The sequence below is a fragment of the Nelusetta ayraudi genome, unplaced genomic scaffold (genome assembly GCF_046127955.1).
Source record: "Nelusetta ayraudi isolate G7.1 ecotype Tasmania unplaced genomic scaffold, CSIRO-AGI_Nayr_v1 ptg000075l, whole genome shotgun sequence".
Lineage (NCBI taxonomy): Eukaryota > Metazoa > Chordata > Actinopteri > Tetraodontiformes > Monacanthidae > Nelusetta > Nelusetta ayraudi.
In genome coordinates, this window is record NW_027466125.1 from 1,165,447 (window position 1) to 1,188,663 (window position 23,217).

The window sequence follows — 23,217 nt, forward strand, 5'->3', positions numbered from 1 at the left end:
CACTGCATGAACCTCTGGGGCAGCGAACCGCTGGGTGTTAGCTGACAAAATCCACAAAATTGCAATTAGCATTAGCTAATGCATTAGCATTGAGTCGGGTCCATTTGCTGCTCCTCATTAGTCGGCGACACAGAAGGAGTAAGGGAGGACTGCATGCATCGGCACAATTTGGTTTGACAATAATGATATAAGCTAGTGTAACATTAAAGGGATCCTTTAACACGCGTCTTTTTGTGTTACTGGCAGGCCAACTAACATGCAAGTACGAAAGATGACAACTTGTTTTGTTGAGGCTTGTACGGCTCAGGCTGGGAGTTTTTGGACTAAACAAAACTTGCCTATTGTTTTGTAGTAGACCACCAAAATGGATTAATAAAATCTGTAAAATAAAACAGTGAATAAAGTGGATTTGCCCGTTCACGCTATTAAACCCTCGCCATTACTTCTTGACCCACTTGTAAAACACTTCCACGGACATTCCATGTAAGATTTGTGTTAACTGCCATCCGACACAAGGATGCGCTGTGATATGCTTCAGCTCTTCCGTTAGGATGGAAAACAGGAAGAAGGTGGAGGAGCAGCAGCAGCAGCTTCACCAGACGTGCTGTGATGATTTTCACCTGCTGACAAAAAAAACACAGAGAAAATAGTAAAAAAAAAAAAAAAAACGCACACTGGTGACCAAATGTGATGCCTTGTAACTATAAAAGACACAGTCGGTCGCAGTTTTGGGCGGTGGAGCTGGGATGAAGGAGGTGCATCCATCACACATCCGCCTGTTGTTTTGTGTATTATACGGCAAGAATGAGAAGGAGAGACGCAGAAAGATGAGAGCACAAAGAGCAAACAGAGACAGGCACACTGTGAGCGGAGGGGGGGTGAAATAATATAACAACAGTGGTGGTGCATGAATGCAGCAGCAGCTTGGCTGTAAAGTAAGCAACGAAATAACAAAAATAAATGTGGGTCCTCAGCGGGACCTTCACAGCTGAGGGTCTTCAGAAGCTAGCAGAAGAGAACCAGAGCAGGGACTAACAAATGTTAACTGTCTGAACTGTCACACAGCTGGATGGATGGATGGATGGATGGGTGGGTGGTTGGATGTATAGGTGGATGAGGATGGATGGATGGATGGATGGTTGGATGGTTGGTTGGATGTATAGATGGATGAGGATAGATGTAAGGATGGATGGATGGATGGGTGGTTGGATGTATAGATGGATGAGGATAGATGTAAGGATGGATGGATGGATGGGTGGTTGGATGTATAGATGGATGAGGATAGATGTAAGGATGGATAGAAGATGGATGGGTGGTTGGATGTATAGATGGATGAGGATAGATGTAAGGATGGATAGAAGATGGATGGGTGGTTGGATGTATAGATGGATGAGGATAGATGTAAGGATGGATGGATGGATGGGTGGTTGGATGTATAGATGGATGGATGGATGGATGGATGGGTGGTTGGATGTATAGATGGATAAGGATGGATGTAAGGATGGATGGATGGGTGGGTGGTTGGATGTATAGATGGATAAGGATGGATGTAAGGATGGATGGATGGGTAGGTGGTTGGATGTATAGATGGATGAGGATAGATGTAAGGATGGATAGAAGATGGATGGATGGATGATGGATGGATGGATGCAAAGGTTTACGCTTAACACCATCATTGAATCAAGAAAGTGTTGTTGAAAGTGTTTTGTTGATGAAACACAAGGGCTTTTTCCATCTTTTTACAATCCTGTTACTTTAAACCTTTAATAAGGCAGTCTATGAAAACTGTACTGTACTGTACTATGCAACACTATACTATACAAACAGAATGGCTCTTATTGCAGACTCATGCAGGGAAATGTTCAGCCAACATAAACGGTGTTGTGCATCTCTTTCACACTCACTAGCAGTGGAAGCCAGTTTGTCAGACTTGAGGAGAGTTCAACAGGCAGACAGCTTGTACTGCAAACAACATTAAAGTTCATCGAAGTTTTCTTGACTGTCCCCACTTGATCTCACGTCTGAATCTTAACACAGTACGGCCACAGGTTTGTAACTTGTTTCCGTAAGCGTGACTATTTTACCGGAGTGATTTTCTATTCTAGCTGTTTTACTCCCTGCTGTTTCACCCTCAGTCTCACAATGTTCCACCTCGGCCCTTCTTCCAGCTGACTGTTCACTCGTGCAGTCCAGTATCCGGTGGCGGTTGATCGAGCGTTAATATTTCAGTGTAACTCGACACCTGAGCTGAGCTGAAGATACTCACAACAGTCGTGTCTGTCTTGCAGGCTTCCGTTCAGCAGTGTGTATGGTACAGTGGATGGATTATAATTGATTGATCATCATGCTCGCAGTACTGCTATTAGTGTGCAGCAGTCACTCACCTATTTTTTGGAGAGCTCCTTCCTGAGGCAGGACTTAAAAGAAGTGAACTTCTCCTCAGTTCTGATTCCCTGTGTGAAGAGAAAGGAGAGACCGGCGACCGTCAGGACTGTTTTCACGACGCTCCCACTAGATGGCAGCACAATTCCAAAAATCCCGTCCACTGATTGCCACTGAGTGTGAGGTGTGTTTTAGCAGTAATAAAAAGGTGTCAAGAGTGTAATTTGGCCTTAGATGATGATGTGGAAGAACTTAAATGCTTCATTATATAGTAAAAAACAAGAAAAGAGAGAAAAAGATCTAATTAGTGCTTATTTATGGTGGGACAGGCTGCTGCCCCAGGGGCCAATCACAGAGTTGTGTTCTCAAGCAGTGTGTTTTGAAAACACAAACCACATTTTCGTTTCTGCGCTCAGACTTCAGAGACTGACGTTAGCTAGCGTTCTCGCGGTCCTCCTCTAGCGCCCCCTGTGGGGCCTGTGCTCACCCCGTCGCCGCGGTGCAGCCGCTCCTTCATGACGCCGATGAACTCCTTGTGGCTGAGCTTGTTGTCGCGGTCCTCGTCGAAGATCTTGAAGACCGTGTGGACCAGGTGGTGGGTCAGCTTGATGCCCGTGGCCACGTAGACGGCGCGGGTGAACTCGTCTGAGGGAGCAGAATGGGACGGGGTCGGGTCAGGAGCAAAAAGAATCGGGTTAACGTCACATCCAAACTCAAAAGGCTGCGTTTAAAATGTCCTGCGTGAGGAAACAAAACTCTGATCCAATTTTCTGCATCCAGTCTTTCATGACCTCAGGAACATTCTTCTTCCAGCTGAGCTTCGATTGGGGCTCCGCCGTGGTTCTGTAGACCAGTTCAATGTTGTTGGACTGAACCGAGACTCAGCCAAGTTAACTCAATTTGGTTTATTATGTCTCCAGTTTTAAACGAATTAATATCTTTCTTATAATCAGACATGGGTTCTTCCAGAAATAACACCAAACCAAGGACAAAAAGCAGCACAACGCAACAAAGAAGTCACAGTTAAAAACAGCCAGGCAACCACCCAGCGAGATCACAAAAAAAAAGGAAGCTCAAGTCGTAAACACATTAGTAACAAAACCAGGACATCGCAATCCTCCCAGCAGATTGAGGCAGAATCACAGTTATATGGATACCGCAAAAACACAAAAAACAAATGAAAGAAACACTGGACAAACGAAAGAAATTCTCAAAAAGGATTCAACAGAAGAAAAGAAGAACGAGGTCGAGACACTACTGAAAGCATTACTAAAAACATGTCAACAGGTTGGAAAAACCCATGTCTGACCATAAGAAAGATGCAAATCCATCAGCCAAGTTAACTCAAAAAACAATGCAGAACTTCAACTTCACGTCCGACAGAAACAAGGAGTGTTTGATTTGTACATCATAAAGCAGCAAAATATGCAAATCCATGCTTCTTGTAACCCCTTAGCCACCAACAATACATAATAAATACCACTTTAAAAAAATATAATCAGTATTTAGACACAGTGAGACAAAATTAATGAGTGGATGGAAGAAAAATGTTTTTTCCCCCCTAATAATAATAATGATGTCTGGGGTGAAACTGAGGAGTGAGACTTTTGCTTTTTGTTTACCTTGACCGATGGAGCGGTTGGCAAAGTTGTACATTTGCATGGCGATGGTGAAATCCTCCAGGTTGTTGAGGAACTGGAAGAAGGACCTGAACTCCTCAAAGCTGATGCCCTGCGGACACATGGCGGTTATTAAAGCAGATTTATGCGGCCGCTGTCACATCGTCACGTTAGATTTATGCCACGGCGGCTCGAAATGAACCGCATTGGCCAATTATGGCTGACAGTCATTGATTTGAATGTTTCTGTCATAGTTGCTTCACCACTACGTGGAAGCTGGAATGATATCTTTAATGCTAAAATAAAATCGATATTGCGATCCCAAAACTGGAGGTGAAAAAACACGTTCTCATCTCTTGATGAAGATGTCAAATAATTATTAATTATAGTAATAATTACAGTTTTACTGACATCCCTGAACAGAAAAACATCATTTTAGCAGTTGACTCATTTCTCAGAGGAGCCCAGTGAGCAGCCTCAACTTTAGATTCACAAGACAAATTTAAACGACAATTTCATTGTTTACGGAAATAAAAAGTTTTTTGTTTTCTTTTTGGTTTAAAACAAGATGTTCTTTTCAATATTTTTCTCAGTCTAATGAAATTTGCACGTCTGTTGGCGCGGAAGCTGGCGAAGCTGTGATAGGGGAGCAAAGCCGACAGCTGCGCGTGTCAACACTGCCGGTGCCGCGACTCTCACAAGACGTAATCTGCCTCCTTTCATCCTGCGTGCCAGCCTTTAGTGCGTGTGTGGGACCTTGAAGGCAGCCGATAGATAACACACACACACACATACACACAGCCACACACACACACACACATAGACAGACAGACAGTGGAGCAGTCGGGTTTCCCCCTCTGTGCAGTACGGACACGCCGAGCTGTCAGCGCGGAGGTGGAGGGGGGCGGGGCTTTGGGGGAGGGAGGGATGGGGGTGACGGTGTGGAGGGGGAGGTGGAGGGGGTCAGGCCCCTCGCAGGCTTTTTCTCTGAGGCAGATTAACCTGATACTTGAATAAACAAAAACAACAAAAGTGATGAATCCCCAAAACATCTCAGGCTTGGCTGGCGACTCAAACACTGAGTCCATAGAGGTCCACTCGACCGTCCCGCCGCTACTAGCTGCCTCCCTCTCTCTCTCGTGGGTGGGGGCGGGCGATGGGGGCGCGGGGGGGTTAGCAAGCGGCGCACGCAGCCGAACAAATGGGAGTAATGACTAATCTGTGACGCTTTGCTGTTTCAACAGGCCGCCGAGGGGCCATAAAATATCAGTGGGCTGCTGACGAGAGCCACTTGATTGTCAATGGAGATCTAGCAACACGCTACTCAGGGCGGTGGGGGGGGCAGGTCAGCGTGGCAAGAGGGAGCGACCATTACAGGATGCTTCACTCAGCGGCTAATTCACACGGCGGCCAATCAGAGGGAGCAGAGGCTTCTTTCAAAAAAAATAAAAATGAAAAAACCCTCGCCAAAAAAGCCGACCTGCTCTCCTAAAGACGTCTTTTAAACGCCTTTTAAAGCTTCGTGCTTTGACGGCCTCACAACAAAACATAAAAATGCAAACAACAACCAGGAAGTGACTCTGCAAGATCTTTGTTTTTGAGATCCTGACTTACAGACTGGCAACCGGCAGCTGGTTAGATTACTTAGGTTGCAATCTCAGACAGATGCTGCAATATATTTTCTTTGCCGCTGTAATAAAAAAAAAAAGATTCCCCAAGCTTTAAAACTCTAGTGTGTAAATCTCATGTAATATTTTCAATATTTCAATATTTGCAGTTTCAAGGTGTAGCTGATGTTTAAAATGCCTATGTGCTCTTTTGAGACAAGGAATGTAAAGTGACAGGGGTGCTGAGCTGCGAGACGACAGAGTGACTCTGAATGAGAATCTGAATCCAAATAAACAAATAAATAAACAAATGACAACAAGCCTACTTTTTCATCCGGGATGCTGTGTCGCACATTCTCCAGATAGCCGCTGACGTCGTCCACGTTGGTGTAGCGGAGGAGGATCCGGGCAAAGTCCTCCTCGCTGATGGTGGGCAGGCCTCTGGAGTAGGAGAGGAACTCAATCTCCAGCATCTCCGTCTGCAGGTTGTCCATGAACCTGCCCAGAAGAAGAGGAGAGAGGGGGTGGGGGGGGGGGGGGGGGGGAGAGATAGAAGAAGAGGAGGAGGTAGAGGAGAAAGAGGAGGAGGGGTAGGAGGAGGAGGAGGGGTAGGAGGTGAGGACAAGGGAGGAGGAGGAAATGAAGGAGGAAGAGGAGGAGGGGGAAGTTAAGGAGGAGGAGACGCTGCTGCCTCAGCATGCTGTGGAGAAGTTGAACAGACTCTCAACGCTCCTCCACTCACTTGTAAAAATCTTCAAATTTCAACTCGGCTTTGCCCTTTCTCCCAAAGAAATGAACCAGCAGCGTCGTCTCCGTCTTCTCATCCACATGCTGCCGGACGGGACGGGGAATATAAAGGAATATAAAAGACATTGTGAGTCCTCATAAAAACACACCCCTGGTTGCGGACGTCGAGTCAAGGGGCTGAGTGAAAGAAGAGGCGCAGTCAGAACGTTAGAGGAGGTTGATGCTGGAGTATCGAGGCCGCAGCCGCTAAACATTAACAGTGAGCTTGATTTAACCCAGCTGCTGGACTGAAGTTAATGTCCATTCCAAGATTCTGCCATTGAATAATTATTCAGAGTTAATGGTTAATTTACCCCTCCCTACCCAGCACCCCACTGGTCCTGAATCCAAAGCAGTAGTTTGCAGCAGTGCATGATAAGAACACATGCAAGTTGCCTGATTAGTCATTCATTAAACACACTGCTGCGGCTTTAAAGGAGGAGCTCCGAATGTGTGTGTTTTACTCCATCAACATCGTCACATAGGATTTATTTCTTTAGCGAGTTCCAAAAAACAAATCACTCTGTGCAGTGATTTTCTTTCCAGTGGCCAGTCAAGGTACTGCAGGAAAAAAAGCTCCCCCCCCCATTAGTCCGCAATAGAAAAATAAACGAGTGTAAAACAGCTGACAGGACGACCTTTGACCTTTGAGCCTTCTGTTGTAGATTTTTTAGTCGTCAGCTTTCAATCTTTCTAACAAAAAAAATGATAACAGCAAGAAAACCCCCAGAAAAATGTTATATTCTCAGCGTGTCTCAGCTTGTTCTGATTGGCTGATGCATCACGTGTTTACAAAGGCATGATGGGAAGTGACACTGCTGCTACATGCTCTGTGGGGGGGATGCATGATACTAAAGTAACCCAGAAGCCATTTCAAAATGGTGGACTTCTTTGACGTCTGTTCTAGCCAGCTAGCCAGCTAGCGACTCCATTCAACTGAAAGGGCGGCCGTACTGGACGCTGGGGGATCGACGGTGACCTATAAAAGAGAGCATGGCTACCTCGGCGAGGTCGGAAAAGAGAACTTGACTGGTGCCCCGTCGGAGGACGTCCCACATGCCTCGGGCCTCCACATGCTGACTGTCTCTGTTCAGAACCTGTGGCAGCAGGTGAAGCACAGCTGTTAGGAGACACCGCACATCTGGCACACGTTAGTGAGGAGGAGGAGGAGGAAAGCACAGTGATGGGGGAGTGGTGGGGAGGGGGAGCAGAAGAGTCGGGCAGGCACACCTAGTGGCAGCAGACAGACAGGGGTTGGGGGGGCGGAGGGTGGCGGGTGGAGGGGAGGCTGTATCTGAGGGGCCCATCAGCCGGCTCTGCAGCCATGCGTGCAGCCTCCTGGCAGGACGCTGAGGCTGCACGGCTCACACATGTCTGAAGCACGCAGGGCGCGAGACCTCGGGGGCCTCAGAGTCACGACCAGCTATCGGGTGAACCCGACGACACAGTGCTGCTCCGCAGAGGGAGGAGCAGCACGACGGGAAGCCTCAGCTACTGTTGGGAAATGGGGGGCAGAGGCTGGAGAAATATATATGTACACACATATGTACACACATATGTATATATACACACACACATATATATATATATATATATGTATACATACATATATACATATATGTGTGTGTATATACGTATACATATAGATGCTGTCTGTTTGGTGTCTTTTCTTGGAGGCTGTGGAGCACAAATACAAAGAAAATGTGTATTTCAGATCCCATTGGTTATGAAATGCATAAATAACCTTGCAACACATTTCCTGCTGGATCTTGTCTGCAGTAAATACGTCACTCTCTCTCTCTCTCTCTCTCTCTCTCTCTCTCTCTCCCTCTCTCTCTCTCTCTCTCTCTCTCTCTCTCTCTCTCCCTCTCCCTCTCTCTCTCTTTCTCTCTCTCTCTCCGAGCCTCTTAACTAGAGTTAACGAATCGTGTTTATTTTTTTTCACTCACTTGGCTGAGGTGGGACCACTTTCTCCCCTGAAAAGGCAACTCTAAACCACAGTAGAAAAAGATTATGGGTGGAGGAGAAGGGGTTGGGGGTTCTACTCCTGGCGAACCAGTGAGCTTCTGTCTTAGGCATAACCTTTCTGGGAGCTATTATTTTCTCATTATTTTTAATTTAAGCAGAACTCAGTCCTCTATTCAGAAACATTGTCAACACATATCCAGCCTATGGCTCCACCCCCTTTGTGCAACACTTGTATCATCATTATTATTATTATTTTAAGGCTCTTCTTCTTCTTCTTCTTCTTCTTCTTCTCCTCCTTCTTCTTCTTCTCCGCCCACGGCCTTGGGGAGAATGTGAGGCGGCTGATAAAACAACTCTTCCTCTGCGACTGCTGACTCTGAACAGGGGGCAGATTTATGGCCTCTTCCCACAGCTAATTATGAAACAACTCTTTAATGCACAGCGCTCTTGCCATCTCGCCCCATGAAAAGATCCTGATACACTTGTAATTAGGATGCGGCGGGGGGGAAAGCCCAACCGCAGCTCTCAGCTCAACACTCAACACTGGGCCTGTTTTTCGCCCCAGAAGAAGAAGTTTCACTTGAGAAGTTGTTTTGCTGGAAAGTTTTTTAACCTCCAGTGCAGCAGCGACAGAAGCAGTAGGAATCCAAACTTAAGGACACACCTTTTTTGGGGGGAGGGGAGGGCAGGGGGGCAGGCTGAATGTGTTGGGGTTTTTTTTTCCACAGTGCTTCTTCTCCGCTCTGATGGGCATCTTGGTGGTGAAACCCAACACAAAAGGTAACTTGAGCCCAAATAGCACTCCTCAAGAAACTGTTAAAATAAAACATGGGGGTCCGAGGGGGTCCGGGAGGGTTGCAGGGGGGGCCCTGTCAGTCTCCAGGTAAGAACTGTTTGAAGCCTGACTACTGCTCACAAAAGCACGTGCATTAATCACCTGCAGAGACACCCCTACCTGCCCCACCCCCCTCCCGCCATTTCATTGTGAATAGTGAATGAAATCATCCGGCGTTAGCGAGGTCAGCAGGGGTGAAGTTAGCATGCAGGTTAGCATGCAGGTTAGCCTGAGTGATATATTCCATATCGCCGCACAATGTCAAAGGTCCAGTGTGTAAAATTTTTCAGGAAGCAAACTGACTGTGCCTGACTGTGTGTTTCGTACATAGGCCACTGTATATCAATGTATTTATGGGCAGTATGTTAAGCTTTTACCATTATAAAAATCATAAATCAAGCCAAATTTTACACACTGGACCACTCCTGGTTGTGATCAACACGTGGCAAAAATACATCATGCAGCAGGCAGGGCAGCTCATTTTCATACATGGGGGAAAAAAAAACAATACGTACACTGTGCACCTGGGACCTGTGGTGTCCGTACAGCTGCAAGCTCTGCAGTGCAAAGGAGAAGGAGGACAATCAGCTGGTGGGAACGACACACACTTCACAACACACACACACACTTCACAATGGGATGAGGATTAAAAGTCGATTCGAGGCGACTCGCAGTCGTCTGAAGATGAACTGAAGATACACCATGTGATTTGGAGCAGATTTCTCCTCCTCGTTCCCTATTTTCTAACCTTTGTGAGGGAGCCCGGCTCCCGTCCTGGGGCACCTTTTGTCTCTCTGACAGAAGAAAACAGACTCATTATGCTTCCAAATCTGGAGTGGCCCATTCTAATGATCTTTTTGATGGTCATACGGGCTCCAGATTAATGCCAGGAGCATCCTGGGAGATGCTAACGCTCGGCCCGCCCACAGTAAGAGCTCCTCCATGTTGTGTTTGCGCGATAAGACCTCAAAGAGTCGTGTCTTATCGCTGCATTCAGCTCAGCTGGTTTACATCCACCTGCATGCGGCCGCAAAAAAGCAGCCTCGAGGAGATGAAAGCCTCAGGCATGTTTCACCCTGCATGACCACGGTCACCTCTGTGGAGGCCGCCTTCTCTCGAGGAAACGCCGCTAGCAGAGAGCCGCTCATGCAACCTCATGTAAGGGGAAAAATTCAGGCTGATCCTGAACTGCAAGACTGCTAATTGAATTTAAAAAAAAATTTAAGGTGATTCTGGCATCAGGACAAAACTTGAGCAAATTCTGTCTCTTGTCCTTTTGTAGTTTTAGCGACCGGCTTCCTCCGCGGCTAAATGTTGCGCTGGACTTTTTCCTTTGATGGATCCCTACATGCATCGCATCAACTTGGATTTACACTCTGCACTCAATCTGGGAAACAGCCCAAAGGTGAACTGAGAGCACTAGGACACTGGGATGAGGACGGGATGACTCTGTTGTTTATCACATTCAAATGCAGCGGCTGAGCAGGTTGGTAACAGCATGAGGCCTCCTATTGGTGGAGGGGTTGGCGCTCGGTATATCTCACCATCCCAGCCATGTGTTACGGTGTCTACTAGACTACACCTGCATATCTGACTGAAACGTCTGATCCTGGTACTTCAAAGGACAGCGGTTGATCATGGAATACTCTAAGGACTTCTGATTCAAGAAGGGGGAACGTTTCTTCCGAAATGAATCATACTTATAACTGCCTTATTAAGCAGCATCTGAGATAAAAATCAAGTGGTACCTGCAGGTCCAGTCTTTGGCCATCTTCAGAATTGTCCTTCTTGTCCTTCTTCTTGCGAAAAATCTCTTCCAGCTTGTCGGAGACAAAGAAAAGAAGCAGGTAGAAGCTAAAGCAAAGACATTCAACTTAGTGCGACCCCATTAAACACTTTACAAGGTGATTAGCAAGGGGGAGGAGGGCGCTCATACCACCATGAACTCCCTCTTGTCCACCATTTCGTTCCCATCCGCATCAAACATGTTGAAAGCAATTCTGAATCCCGCGTGAGGCTCTGAAATATAAAAAAAAAATAGCCAGACATCATCTGCGTCTTATCTGAATTCTGCTCGAGAGCCACAAATACTCACAAATACTCACTGGTTAAAATGCAGAGCAGGAAGAGATACTCGGTGTAACTAATCGCTCCTGCAAAAAAACAAAGAGATCAATTTGTCAACCTGCGAAACAATAAAAAAAAGAAAAAAAAACTCCAAAAGATTCCCACTTCACAAAGCATAAAGCAGCCGACCGGAGGCGTGTAGAAAATGTTCAAAGTCATCAAGCCTGAGTAGACAATCGACCGTCCAAAAAGGAAATAGTGCACGCCCTTCAGACAAGACTCATCTCCCCTGATAGCATCTTAAAAGGTGCCTTTTTTCATCGCGCTCAGTCTGTTCCACTCACACAAACAGCGGCTTTACAACCGAGCTGAGCGATCGCGACACGAAACCCAAACAAATTTAAGGCCTCACGGCTTCTGATCGTGTTTGGGTAACAAGGTTGTAATACACTCTCAAGTGATCTGTCACTGATTGAGAGCGGCCGACTGGTGGGGCCTTTTGTGCGTCGCGGCCCTTTGTTGTGTGACACGGAGAGAGGGGAGGGTGAAGAGTAAGTGTGAGGAGAAACATCTCCGTCCGCTCGGGAGGCTTCTCTCCCCCTCTGACTCTGAAAGCATCTCCCCCCCCCCGGCTTTTGTTTGCCTGGGAAAAGAGATAGGGAAGAGAGACGCAGATAGTTCTGGGTGACTTCCCCTGCCGTTATGGGAGAAGGATTCAGAAACGTGGAGGGGAGCCGGACGGACGGAGGTGGCAAGGTTTAGACTTCCGCGCCTCCTCTTGGGGTTGGCGCACTGAGGCAGGCAGTGGAACAGGGAAAAGGTGAGAACTCATGACAAAGTCCATCAAAACTAGCGTTGTGTCCTCTGACCCCCTCCCCGCCCCCCAGTTCTCTCCGTCTGAACCCTCTCCCGCCCCCAGCCCCCCCACCTCCAAAAGAATGACAACAGATCTGCAGCTTCAAAGCCTTTAAAGCTTAAATGGAGTTGAGAAGAGAAGAAGGGAAAAAAAAACTTTTAAGATTCCAGCCACCAATACCACACACACACACACACACACACACACACACACACACACACACACACACACCTACCTTCAACTCCTGGAAGCTGACAACCCCGCCCCCCACCCATGAGCCTCAGAGCTCAAGTAGATGTTGTTAGACAATACAAAGAATTCCACAGAAACACTTCATACAGAGTGGCAGTCCAACAAATGTAATCCAATGCCATAATGTCCGCCGCTGTGATCGGGGGGGCGGGATGGGGGGGGTATGGGGGGTGCGGCCGGCGGGACATGTCTTGACAGAGCTGCCTTCAAATAGTTCGCTTTTCTCTCCAAAGCGACGCTTTGTTCACAGATCAGTCCAGCCCCCCCGCCCCCCAACCTGACAAAGCTGCAAAGTTTTAACGCACAGGATTAAAAGGCCCAAATCCCGGCGCTGGCACTTAGCTAAAGCAACAGAGGAGCGAGATCTGATGCTTGACTGGCCCAGAGGGTTGAAGGCCGGGCGGCGGGAAGAAAAACTCAGTTAACACCTGGTTCACGAGGGCGACGACATTCACTTGATGCAACACTAGTGATTTTTTTTTTCACGTTCATATCGGATTATTTAGCTTGAGCAAGGCGATTAGAACGAGACGCTTGTTGATTACAAACTGCAGTGCAGCTCCACCTGGATTTGCAGACATGCAAAACCACGCAAAATTTCACCCCGGTCAAAGTTCAGCCTTGGGTGTTTCTTTCAGTTTGGTTTTCAAATGGAACAAGGTTTTAATGAATAAAGAAAAAAATATTCAAACAAATTATTATTATCTTGTGTAATCAATGCATCCAAGTATAACCATAGCATTTTCCTTTTAACTTTTTCATATGCTGATTCTCAGCCGCCAGCTCAAAATTCGTTATTTTTCAGACACAGTCACTGTAATTTTTAGTAGGGTGAGAAAAAAAATCAGTGCGTGTTCCAAGCAATTATTTCCTCCTGCAGAGGTCACCTGGGTATAAATGTACAACATGTATCCAGACTGAAGAGAGATAAGATAGAATTTACAACACGCACACAAGGTCGGCGGAGCACACTGCCAGGAAGAGGTGAGAACACTGGCGTCAGGGGAAATATGACTTTTTTTATTCATTTTAAGCACTTTTCCCCCCTCTGTTCCTTCCGGTAAGAGTTACTGAGTGGAACAATGTTTTTGTGTGGTAAAGAAATTTGTAGCCACAAGTATATCTTGTTGTTTTTGTTGTTTTTTATGATCAAAAGGGACTCAAAAATAAAATGTCTGTTTTTCAATTTATAAATTCAGGAACGGCACTTTGAAGAGCCTAAATTTCAAGGTTTATTCATTATAATGAGCTGGAGTTGTATGTGTGTAAAATGTTCCAATTTCAAGGCAGGTCTTGCATTGTTTGTTGACTGTGAGGCAGAAATTGAGGCTGAATGTAACAGAGTCACGTGTGTCAATATGCCTGATGGGAACTCTACCTCGTTCACGGAGATTCCTAAACAAATTGGATGATCCTTTCCAAACAGGCGGGGTATCAGACAGCATCTTCTCTAATTCCTGCGGGAATAAAAGGAAACCCCGATTGACTCATTCCTTCCTAAAGCCGAGGGTAAACACGGCGCACCACAGTGTTTGGAGGAGGTTTTAACACATCAGCCACTCGCAGCGTCCTCACCTTCTTAGTGAGGGTCTTTAACACTCTGCTGCCTGGGGAGAGAACGAGGAGAAACAAAGCAAAAACAAAACAAGGTCAGCAACAGTGAGTGACTGAATAATAAAGAACGTCTGACTTGCAATAAAAGATTTAAAAGGGAAATCATGTTTATTTGGAAAAATGGCACCGGGAAGCAAAAGTGAAAACAGGCGTTCGTGCGGAGACAAACACCAGCCGTGTATCTCCATGGACACATTCCAATGGTCAATAAAGGTAAAGATAAGATGGAGACGTTGTAAAAGGCAAAAAAAAAAAAAAAAGAGTAAATAACATTGATAACTTGACAAGAATCCTGCAGTGACACATTTTACAGGCTGTGTGTGAAAACCAGGATTTCTGACGGTGTGGACGGGCTGCACTCCACCAAAGTCCAGCAGCTGAATTTCAGGTTATCTGCTGAAATCAGCCTGTGACGTGTGTGCGAAAGTGCAGCCACTTTGAATTGTTGGTGTACTGTACTCAATCTGATGGAAATATGACTCAGAAACTCAGACAGCACGCAACAATGTAAACTCTAACTTCTTGCATCCATTGAAAAGAGCGTGGCTGACACAAGGCTAACAGAAAAAGACATGGATGGATTTCATTATCATTTAGCATGAAACATGAAAAAAAAAATCACTTAAAGAGTAGCAGCGTAGCATGCTGAGCCTCGTTGGTTCTTTCAATGATCAACATTTACTGCCTTCTGAAACATGGAAATATATATATACATTTTTTTATGTACATATTTACAGTATATGCAACCAGCATTGGGACCTCGGACTTGATTCAGGGGCGGATCATGTGCCATGATGGACTCTTGCCCTCCCATACACGGACAAACACACTCTACATGGACAGCGGCTACACCAACCCAACACTTAACATTACTTAAAACAACAGCCTATTCAAATTTTAGAACAGTTTGATGTATACAACACAACAACATCTATTTATGTGCATCTACATGTTTATATTGTTATACCTCATATATTTATGTGTCTTTCTGTATTTTTATATTAGAATTCCTTATTTTTAAATAACTACATCAAGTGATGTGTGAGAGCTCTGTTGTTAACCCTGCAACTCACTCTGGCCTGTCTGCCACTAAGGCTTCTTCTATTTCTCTCTCTGTCTCTCTCTCTCTGCATTTTTTGTATTTCCTTAACACCCCAACTGGTCAGAGGCAGTCTGGATCTGCTCAAGGTTTCTTCCCACAAGGGAGTTTTTCCTGGCCACTGTCGCACCTTGCTTGGCTTTTCTCTGATTGTACAAAGCGCTTTGAGACGCCTTTGGATGTGATTTAGCGCTGTGGAAATAAAAGTTGATTGATGTGATTGATGGATTCACAGAAACATACACACACACACATACATATAAATATATATATATACACATATATGTATATATATATATATACACACACACACACACACACACACACACACATATATATATATACATATATATATATATATCCCGCAAGTGATGATAAACATGACCCATTTTCCCTGAAGGAAAAGATATTAGACAAGATATATTATACATCAGCAATGAGATATCAGCCATTCAAGTGGATTTAGATTTTTTTTTTAGTTTGCTTTTGCTTTTAGTTTTTCAGACCGGAAAGTCCAGCGTGTTCAAACTTTAGTCTGAGCCACAGTGAAAACACATCTGATGGCTTCTGTCCAAGTTCTGGACGTGCATTTGATGCTTTAAGATGAATGTTTTATAAACAGACAAACACCAACGGATCGGACATTAATATTTGAAGTGGTTGCACTTTAGGTCGGGACTCCGATGCCCCACTCCTGCTCCTCCTCCTCCTCCTCCCTCTCCCCTCGAAAACCCGTCTCCCTGCTGCCCTTCTTTTCTATTCCTCTGAAATCACCGAGTGGAGGCCCCGCCGTTTAATTTCCAGCGAGGCCCCACCCACCCAACCATGAGACCTAACAGCTCCAACACCTCCCTTTTTATGGGCACAATAAAGCCATAAACCGCGATGATTACCATTTTGCAACACATTAGCCACAAGCCTGCTGGAGGACAATGACGGATGGTGTGCAAACACATTAATGCTGCTGCTTATTTTCTTTCCCTCAGTTTGGGCCTGTGAAGTCCTATCTAAAAGATTAGAGCACCCGTCCACCCTATGGCCCTCCCCACACCTTTCAAAAATCTTAATGAATGGTGGCCGGCAGTCTGAATTTGTCATCATTCATGCTGACATGCGTGGCTTGTTTGGTCTCTTGCAGGTCTTGGCTGAGTGTGTTGCCACATAAATGAGCCATAAAAGTTGGAGTTGCCGCTAGAGATATTGATCTTTATGCAGGTGTTATGACTGAAGCCCATCAAGCCACGACTTATTGTCTGAAGACGCTTTACAGGCTCTTACCGACACCTCGCGCACACGCGCACACGCACACACACACACACGCACACATACACACACACACGCAGGCACACATATAAATAACACTGGTACCTTCACAGAGAATTTCAGATGAAGTCTGAGGGTTGTTTTTTTTTTTACCTAATTACCTGATGGAGGTGTAATCAGCATGATGACCGATGTAACTGCTTCATATCTCATGGAGTTGACTGAGTCAGAGCCTGAACAGCAGTACTGTTGTACTGCACTATATTATTATGTTGATTATTTGAATTTATCTAATCGTGTCAGGACAATGGTTCCCATTTTAAATCAGTCTCGCTGTTGTTGCACAACACGACAGTCCGACCTGAAGTGAAGTGCAGCGCCGCCTCAGCTGGCTCAGCAGCTCAGTGATGCTGCACTTTGATGATGAAGGATTCCAGCCTCTCCAACACAAGAGGGGAGCGTGTGAGGTAGCAGACGTCACCGTGAGCTTCCGTGAGTGCGTCTCAGTGGCCAGAAGCTTCTCATCTCATCTCGTGTGAGGAGCATTAATGCAGTTTTTTTTCACTGTCAGAAGAGGGAGACAAAAGCAGCGCGCTGCAACTTTTTTTTTTTCCCTTCTAAATTAACAGTTTAAGTATAGACGAGTCAAGGCATTGAAAAATATTGCCATCACCAGGTGAGCATATTGCATTAAAATACCTGTAATGTAGGTCAAGACGGTTGAAGAGTTAAGAGAAAAGTTAAGGCACTTGATGGTAAATTGCACTTGGTCAGTGTGGAGGTGACCTGGTGCTGCGGTCACTGAACTAGTTTGAACTGTTGCATCCGTACACGTGTTACATAAACAATAACAGAGAGAAAACTGAAACTGTAAACCGTCGGTTATTTCCATCAGTTTGCTGACAGAGCGTCGGTAGCTCTTGAGAGAATTCAGGGGCTGGGGTCAAAGGTCAAACAGCATTGAGGGACAGAGAGAAGGTGAGACGTGCGTGCGCGTCACACACACACACACACACACACACACACACACACACACACACACACACACACTCACACTCACACTCACTCACTCTTGTGTTCGTTCAGTGTGATGGACTGGATGAAGTTGAGCGGCGTCATGTACAGCTGCCCTTCGCACTGCAGCGAGCTGAACAGGCGGAATCGGTTTTCATAGGACGACATGTAGACGTCGCCGTCGTCCAAACCGTAGCTCCTGGCCTGCAGCAGAAACACAAACAAACAAACAAACAAACAACAAAAAGACACAACATTGTTTTGACATGTATCACATCTACAGCGACTGACAGACATTCTGTCTGTGGGAAATCCACAGGAGCTTTTCTTGTCACGAAAAAAAAAACAGCCTCGCTCACACGGAACAACAAAGCGGGCCCCCCTCGCCGGCTTTAATTCAAGTAATGGGCTGCGTGTTCTGTCAGCTGGATTTTTCATCCCCGCGCAGCAGATAATGTCCCTACAAAACTGTTTAAACCCAGCCAGATCAGACAGACGGCCGGCTGGGATCGGTGAAGACAGAGCGGATCTCTCTGTCCGGTGGAAGGCTGCCAGCTCCACTGGGCACACACAGCAAACACCCAGGGAATGTGTGCCCCCCTCTGCTTAACCATTAAACCCCCTCTAACCGGCACCCTTCCACCACTCCTCCTCCTCCTCCTCCTCCTCCTACCCCTCCCCTCGTCAAATGTCAACGCCTCCGCCAAGTCCCAGTGTCCAGTTTCCTGAGTCCCTGAATTCCTGCCGCCTTGTGCGAACACCACCGGACAAATTAAAGAGCAGCGGCGGATTAGGAGCGAGGAATCTTCTCTGGCTGGAAGCACCAACCCAAGTACACGGCCTGGTTCACCTGGTTTGCAGGTTTCAGTTTCCGAGCCCTCTGATCTGCAAGAGTCTTATCTTCTCGACTATGTCAGGTACTGTGGGTGAATTTGGCAGGCTTACTGCACAGAGGCACGAGAATGTCAGACTGAAAACAAATAGTCATCGTGAAAATGAACATACAGGGGAGACGTGGAATGAAATGACAAACAAATCAAGTAAAATCCAGCTTCATTTGACTTAACTATGTCAACATTTTCTGCCCTCCAACAGCTACCTGTTAGAAATAATTTATTTATGATATTCTGGACAACATATATATTATGTGCGAAATGGAAAAGCTCTGTTTTGTAGCATAGGTTCTTAAATGTCTTTCATCATCATTAAGGTCCCGTGCTATACAAAAAGCAATTGGACATGCTTTTTAAACAATACAATGTATCTAAATCCTGTCAACTCCTCAAAATCAACAAATTCTTTCCGATTCCTGTAAATTATTCCACAGAAATCAGCCCTTTGTGAAGGGCATCAATTTAAATCAGATGTAGGTTCAAACCTCTGAGCACCAGTGTGGGCATTGTTCAGTATGGACTTAAAATGACCCCCCCTTTAAAAGTCAGCTGCTATCAAATATATCTTTCTATTGTATTGCAGTAACCAAATGCAGCTGCAGGGGGTTACATAAGATGAGGTCAACTTAATTGCAAATTTCTCTTTGAGATTGATAAAGTATTCATCTATCTATCTATCTATCTAATCATTCCAAAATGGTATTTGTTTGGTGCTCAAAGTACCAAAATACAGCTGCTGCATGCACAAACAACAACACATATTGCACGGTGTTGGATAGAATAAACATATCTAACTGTAAAAAGAAAACACCATAAAAGAGGAAATGCAATACAGCGACTGCAAGCCAATGAATTTAGACTGAGAAAAAAATCTTCAGCAAAAAAAAATAAATGTTAAGAAGTCATGCGTGATATTCACAGCATTGTAGCTGAGTGGACAGTAATGGGTCATATTTGCCTTTTTCAGCACCAAAGATCGAGGACAGCTCCTCGTGACAACAATACTGTAGTCCCACGCGCGTTATACGATGAAGGCCAATTGTGATGGACACGTGATAGAGACTTCCGGTGAGCGGAGTCTCCTTCACGTAAACGGTGGGGGAAATGAGATAGAACGTGTGTGTGTGTGTGTGTGTGTGTGTGTGTGTGTGTGTGTGTGTGTGTGTGTGTGTGTGTGTGTGCCATAGTGATGAAGGTCGTTGCCGTACAAGCGACAAACGGTCCCCACGGTACCTTGTCAGTGGCGGAGACCGACGGCAGCAGCGCCAGGTGGAAAAGCCGAGCCTCGACATGGCTCCTCACCCCGGAGCTCGGGCTGACGGACGGCCAGTAGCAGTAGTAGTAGGCGGCGGCGGCACCGGCTGCCACACTCGCCCCCGCCGCGACCACCGTAGCCGGCTTCCACGGCGTGTGCTGCTGCCTCCGCGCCGCGAAGCCTCTCGCCTGGGCCCCGTTAGCAAGGAGGAGATGCAGGAGCCTGCGGAGGGCGGCCATGGCTGTTTACTTTACGCCGACGACGACGTAAGAACGGACGGATGGACGGATACACGAACGTGCGCACGCGCTTCGCGGGCTTTAACGCAGGGGCGCTTGTGCCGCTGAGCTCGCGAGAGAGGGAGATGCAGCCGTGGCTACTTCACGGCGGTCCGGTCGTGGGGGGATTCAAGGGCATCAAATAAGTAAAAGTGGTGGAGAAAATTGTTCAATAAAAAGCACTCAATAAAAACCAGGATGTGACGCCGCAACACTGTTTGGCTTGATTTAGTGTATAGAATGTTTCACGTCAACGGAATAAATATTGGATGTGATTTAAGTGCTCTCTCTCTCTCTCTCTCTCTCTCTCTCTCTCTCTCTCTCTCTCTCTCTCTCTCTCTCTCTCTCACTCTCCTCTTATGTTATGCCTTTTGGGAGAAGAAGAAGGAGGCGGGGGGATTCCCTGCCCGGGCACGTCTGAACTGTGGCGGCCCCGCCCACTAATAGTCGTGTGGTTTTGCACCTGCCTCACCAGCCCTCGGCTGCCACTTTGAGCGTCAAAGCTTCCTAGGAGCTGGCTGCCGTAACCTGTACCTGCATAGCCGCGGCCGTCCAGCCCTGACTCCCAGCCCGACACGGACGGACACTCGGCGTCGGCTGAGCAACCCCACGCCCGCACCTCTAACCCACGTCCACCTCCACACAGGCATCCACCTTCCGCCCCGGACAGGTAAACGCAACGCGAGTCGCCGGTGGAGACGCGGCGCAGCATTCAAGGGAGAAAAGAAGAGACGGGACGGACATTAGGAAAGTGCGTTTTCTCGTACATGCGCAACACGGACGCAAGCATGCGCCAAGTGTGACGGCTGGCAGTTCAGGTAGACAGACGACGCACGAGCGCTCCCTCTAGTCTGGACCTGCTCCGTGAACTTTACCCGCTCGGGCTCTGACGCGATGGCTACCGCCGCCGCTTCTTCTGCCGCCGCTGCTTCTTCTTCCTCCTCCTCCGCCGCGATCCTGGGCGAAGTTGGAGGCGTCCTGCACGGGCTCGAGGGCGTCCCGCAGGTCGGCTCCCACTTCCTGCTCGGCGCCCTCGGGGGGGACGCGCCTCCGGCGATGCTGGGGGAGCACCTGGTGAACGGGGACAGGCTGTCCCGCAGCGCCGCCACGGATCTAACGCACCTCAAGGGGATCCTGCGGAGGAGACAGCTGTACTGCAGGACCGGCTTCCACCTGGAGATACTTCCGGACGGCACCGTGCAGGGCACGAGGAGGGACCACAGCCGTTTCGGTAAAATATCACTGTGGCATGACAGAAAATACATATTTTGTTGTGCGGGGGGGCGGGAAGGGGGTGTGCACAGGTGGGACAGTTAATCATCAAACGCATTGGTACAAACGCTACTTTTTTAAAAAAAAAAAAAAAATAGAAATTAAGAAACAGCAACTACGTGTAATATTTTGCCCAAATAGGCTTTCCAAGTGTTTAAGTGCTTAAACCGATCCTATTCTTTCATCTTTTTTCAAAGTGGGCACCTGAACAACTGTGTTATTCTTCCGCAGGTATTTTGGAATTCATCAGCCTGGCGGTGGGCTTGATAAGCATTCGAGGGGTGGACAGTGGACTCTATCTGGGGATGAATGACAAAGGAGAGCTGTACGGCTCTGTGAGTACCAACCTCTCCTCCCCGAATCCTGCTTCCTTTTGCGCACCTGACGGCCCTGCCTGCATGTCCCACCCCACTATAAGACTTTCCTTTGAGATCTATTGCGAGAATTCGTGAAATGTGTGTGTGTGTGTGTGTGTGTGTGTGTGTGTGTGTGTGTGCGTGTGTGTGCGTGTGTGTGCGTGATGCGCTGTGGCTCTAATGCGGTGTCCTCTGCCTGTGTTTTTATTGAATTTTTTTCAGAATAAACTCACAGCGGAATGCGTGTTCAGGGAGCAGTTTGAGGAGAACTGGTACAACACGTACTCCTCCAACCTCTACAAGCACGGAGACAGAGGGACACGTTACTTTGTCGCGCTAAACAAAGACGGGACTCCGAGAGACGGGACTAAATCCAGGCGGCATCAGAAATTTACCCACTTCCTGCCGCGGCCGGTGGACCCGGAGCGCGTGCCCGAGCTGTACAGGGACATCCTGGGACACAGCTGAGACTGGGGAGCCCCTGCTCCGGATCAGGAATTTTGCTGCCCAGGTCCTGGCAAAGCAGGGATAGGAGGGTATGAGAAAAAAAAGAAGAGGAGAGGTTGAACGAGGCCTGGGGATGTGAGCGGGTTGCAGGCTGGTGGACAGCAGCCCGACCCGGGGGGGATCAAGCCACCGGGGGGGGTGGGGGGGGCCTCTCGTAGGAATGCACGGTCCATCCCTCAGCAGCCCTGCAGACAGGCCAGAATGTCTGCGGCGCACTCGGCATGAGAGGCTCATTTGTTTCACGGTACAGACGGCCACAAAAAAAGGTACTTTTGTGGATGAGGAGACGAATGGGAAGCAGAGCTGTTGAATCAGGGAGCGGGTTGGACCAGCCCGGCCCGGCCCAGTTCAGCCCTGCTTGCCCCCGGTTCGTGGACCGATGGAGACGTGAGCCGCCGTGGAGAGACAAGAGAATTGGAACTTTTAGTTTAGGCGCTGAGTCAGAGAGCTGTAGGTTGTTCAGAAGGACTTTGAAGGAATTTCTTCTTTTTTTTTTCCTTTTCTCTTTTTTGTCTTTTTCTCAACTTTTGTCTTTAGACCAGTTCGGAAAGAGGAGTTAAAAAAAAAAAGAAACCTGTACCGATTATTTATTCATTTTTAGATACATATATATTTATGTTATATATTTATTTATTGGAGAATATATATTTTTACAGTTAGATAAATGCAATATATAGAAATAAATGATACTAGCAACTGTATTTGATTACGTTGAGACTTGCAAACTGTACCATCATGTTCTTGTTTTTATCCTGGAAAAAAAAAAATGCTGACGTGCAGCTGATGATACACTGTAATATATCAGAGATATAAAAATGTTTTGACAAAATGTGAAAAAAATCACAGAAGGGCATCTTTCAATCGTTTTTTGGGGTGGAGAAAAACAATAATTCATTGGTGATGTCTGAATTTAAAAAAAAAAATCACTGATAAATGTGTTACAGGAAGAATCTGAACTCAGCAGACTAATAACAACAATAAATTGCTCAAAAGTGATCAAAATCCTTTCTTTTTCAACCTGCGGCGTGAAATCATCGATCCATTATTTCTTCAACATCTAAAACAACCACTTAACAAAAAAAACAAAAAACTGACAATGTTTTTTTCCTTTTAATTGGTTGGCTTTTGCCGTGTAGAGTTCAAACTTGTAACTCGGCTAACGAGGTCGGTGTTGTCTTTCTTTATGGACGCCATTATGCCGGCAGAAGAGTCGTAGACCCCTGGCACGCACATAAAAACTTCAAAGCATCATCCCAACGCAGAGGCTGCGCAACACGACGCGAGCCAGGGCCCA

General features: G+C 46.7%; 2 protein-coding genes across 4 annotated transcripts; one reads left to right on the top strand and one right to left on the bottom strand.

Moving 5' to 3' along the window:
• Window positions 1-86: 86 nt before the first annotated feature.
• On the bottom strand, window positions 87-19,887 carry micu3b (mitochondrial calcium uptake family, member 3b). Of its 3 annotated transcripts, none has more exons than XM_076043476.1 (15): window positions 19,489-19,886; window positions 17,419-17,566; window positions 13,948-13,979; window positions 13,751-13,829; window positions 11,303-11,350; window positions 11,134-11,216; window positions 10,946-11,017; window positions 9,713-9,754; window positions 7,396-7,491; window positions 6,351-6,439; window positions 5,935-6,106; window positions 4,005-4,113; window positions 2,870-3,027; window positions 2,385-2,453; window positions 87-623 (listed from the first exon to the last, which is right to left on the bottom strand). In XM_076043476.1, exons 1-14 carry the CDS (start codon window positions 19,747-19,749, stop codon window positions 2,385-2,387), a joined length of 1,458 nt encoding a protein of 485 aa, XP_075899591.1. In that variant the 5' UTR covers window positions 19,750-19,886; the 3' UTR covers window positions 87-623. The 3 variants fall into 3 exon arrangements, with proteins under 3 accessions (XP_075899591.1, XP_075899590.1, XP_075899592.1); XM_076043475.1 differs by having other exon boundaries at window positions 87-620; window positions 19,489-19,885; XM_076043477.1 differs by lacking the exon at window positions 7,396-7,491 and having other exon boundaries at window positions 87-620; window positions 19,489-19,887.
• A 301-nt stretch (window positions 19,888-20,188) lies between these two features.
• Window positions 20,189-22,931, top strand: fgf20b (fibroblast growth factor 20b). The gene is made up of 3 exons (XM_076043478.1): window positions 20,189-21,019; window positions 21,292-21,395; window positions 21,639-22,931. Exons 1-3 carry the CDS (start codon window positions 20,683-20,685, stop codon window positions 21,882-21,884), a joined length of 687 nt encoding a protein of 228 aa, XP_075899593.1. The 5' UTR covers window positions 20,189-20,682; the 3' UTR covers window positions 21,885-22,931.
• Window positions 22,932-23,217: the final 286 nt, after the last annotated feature.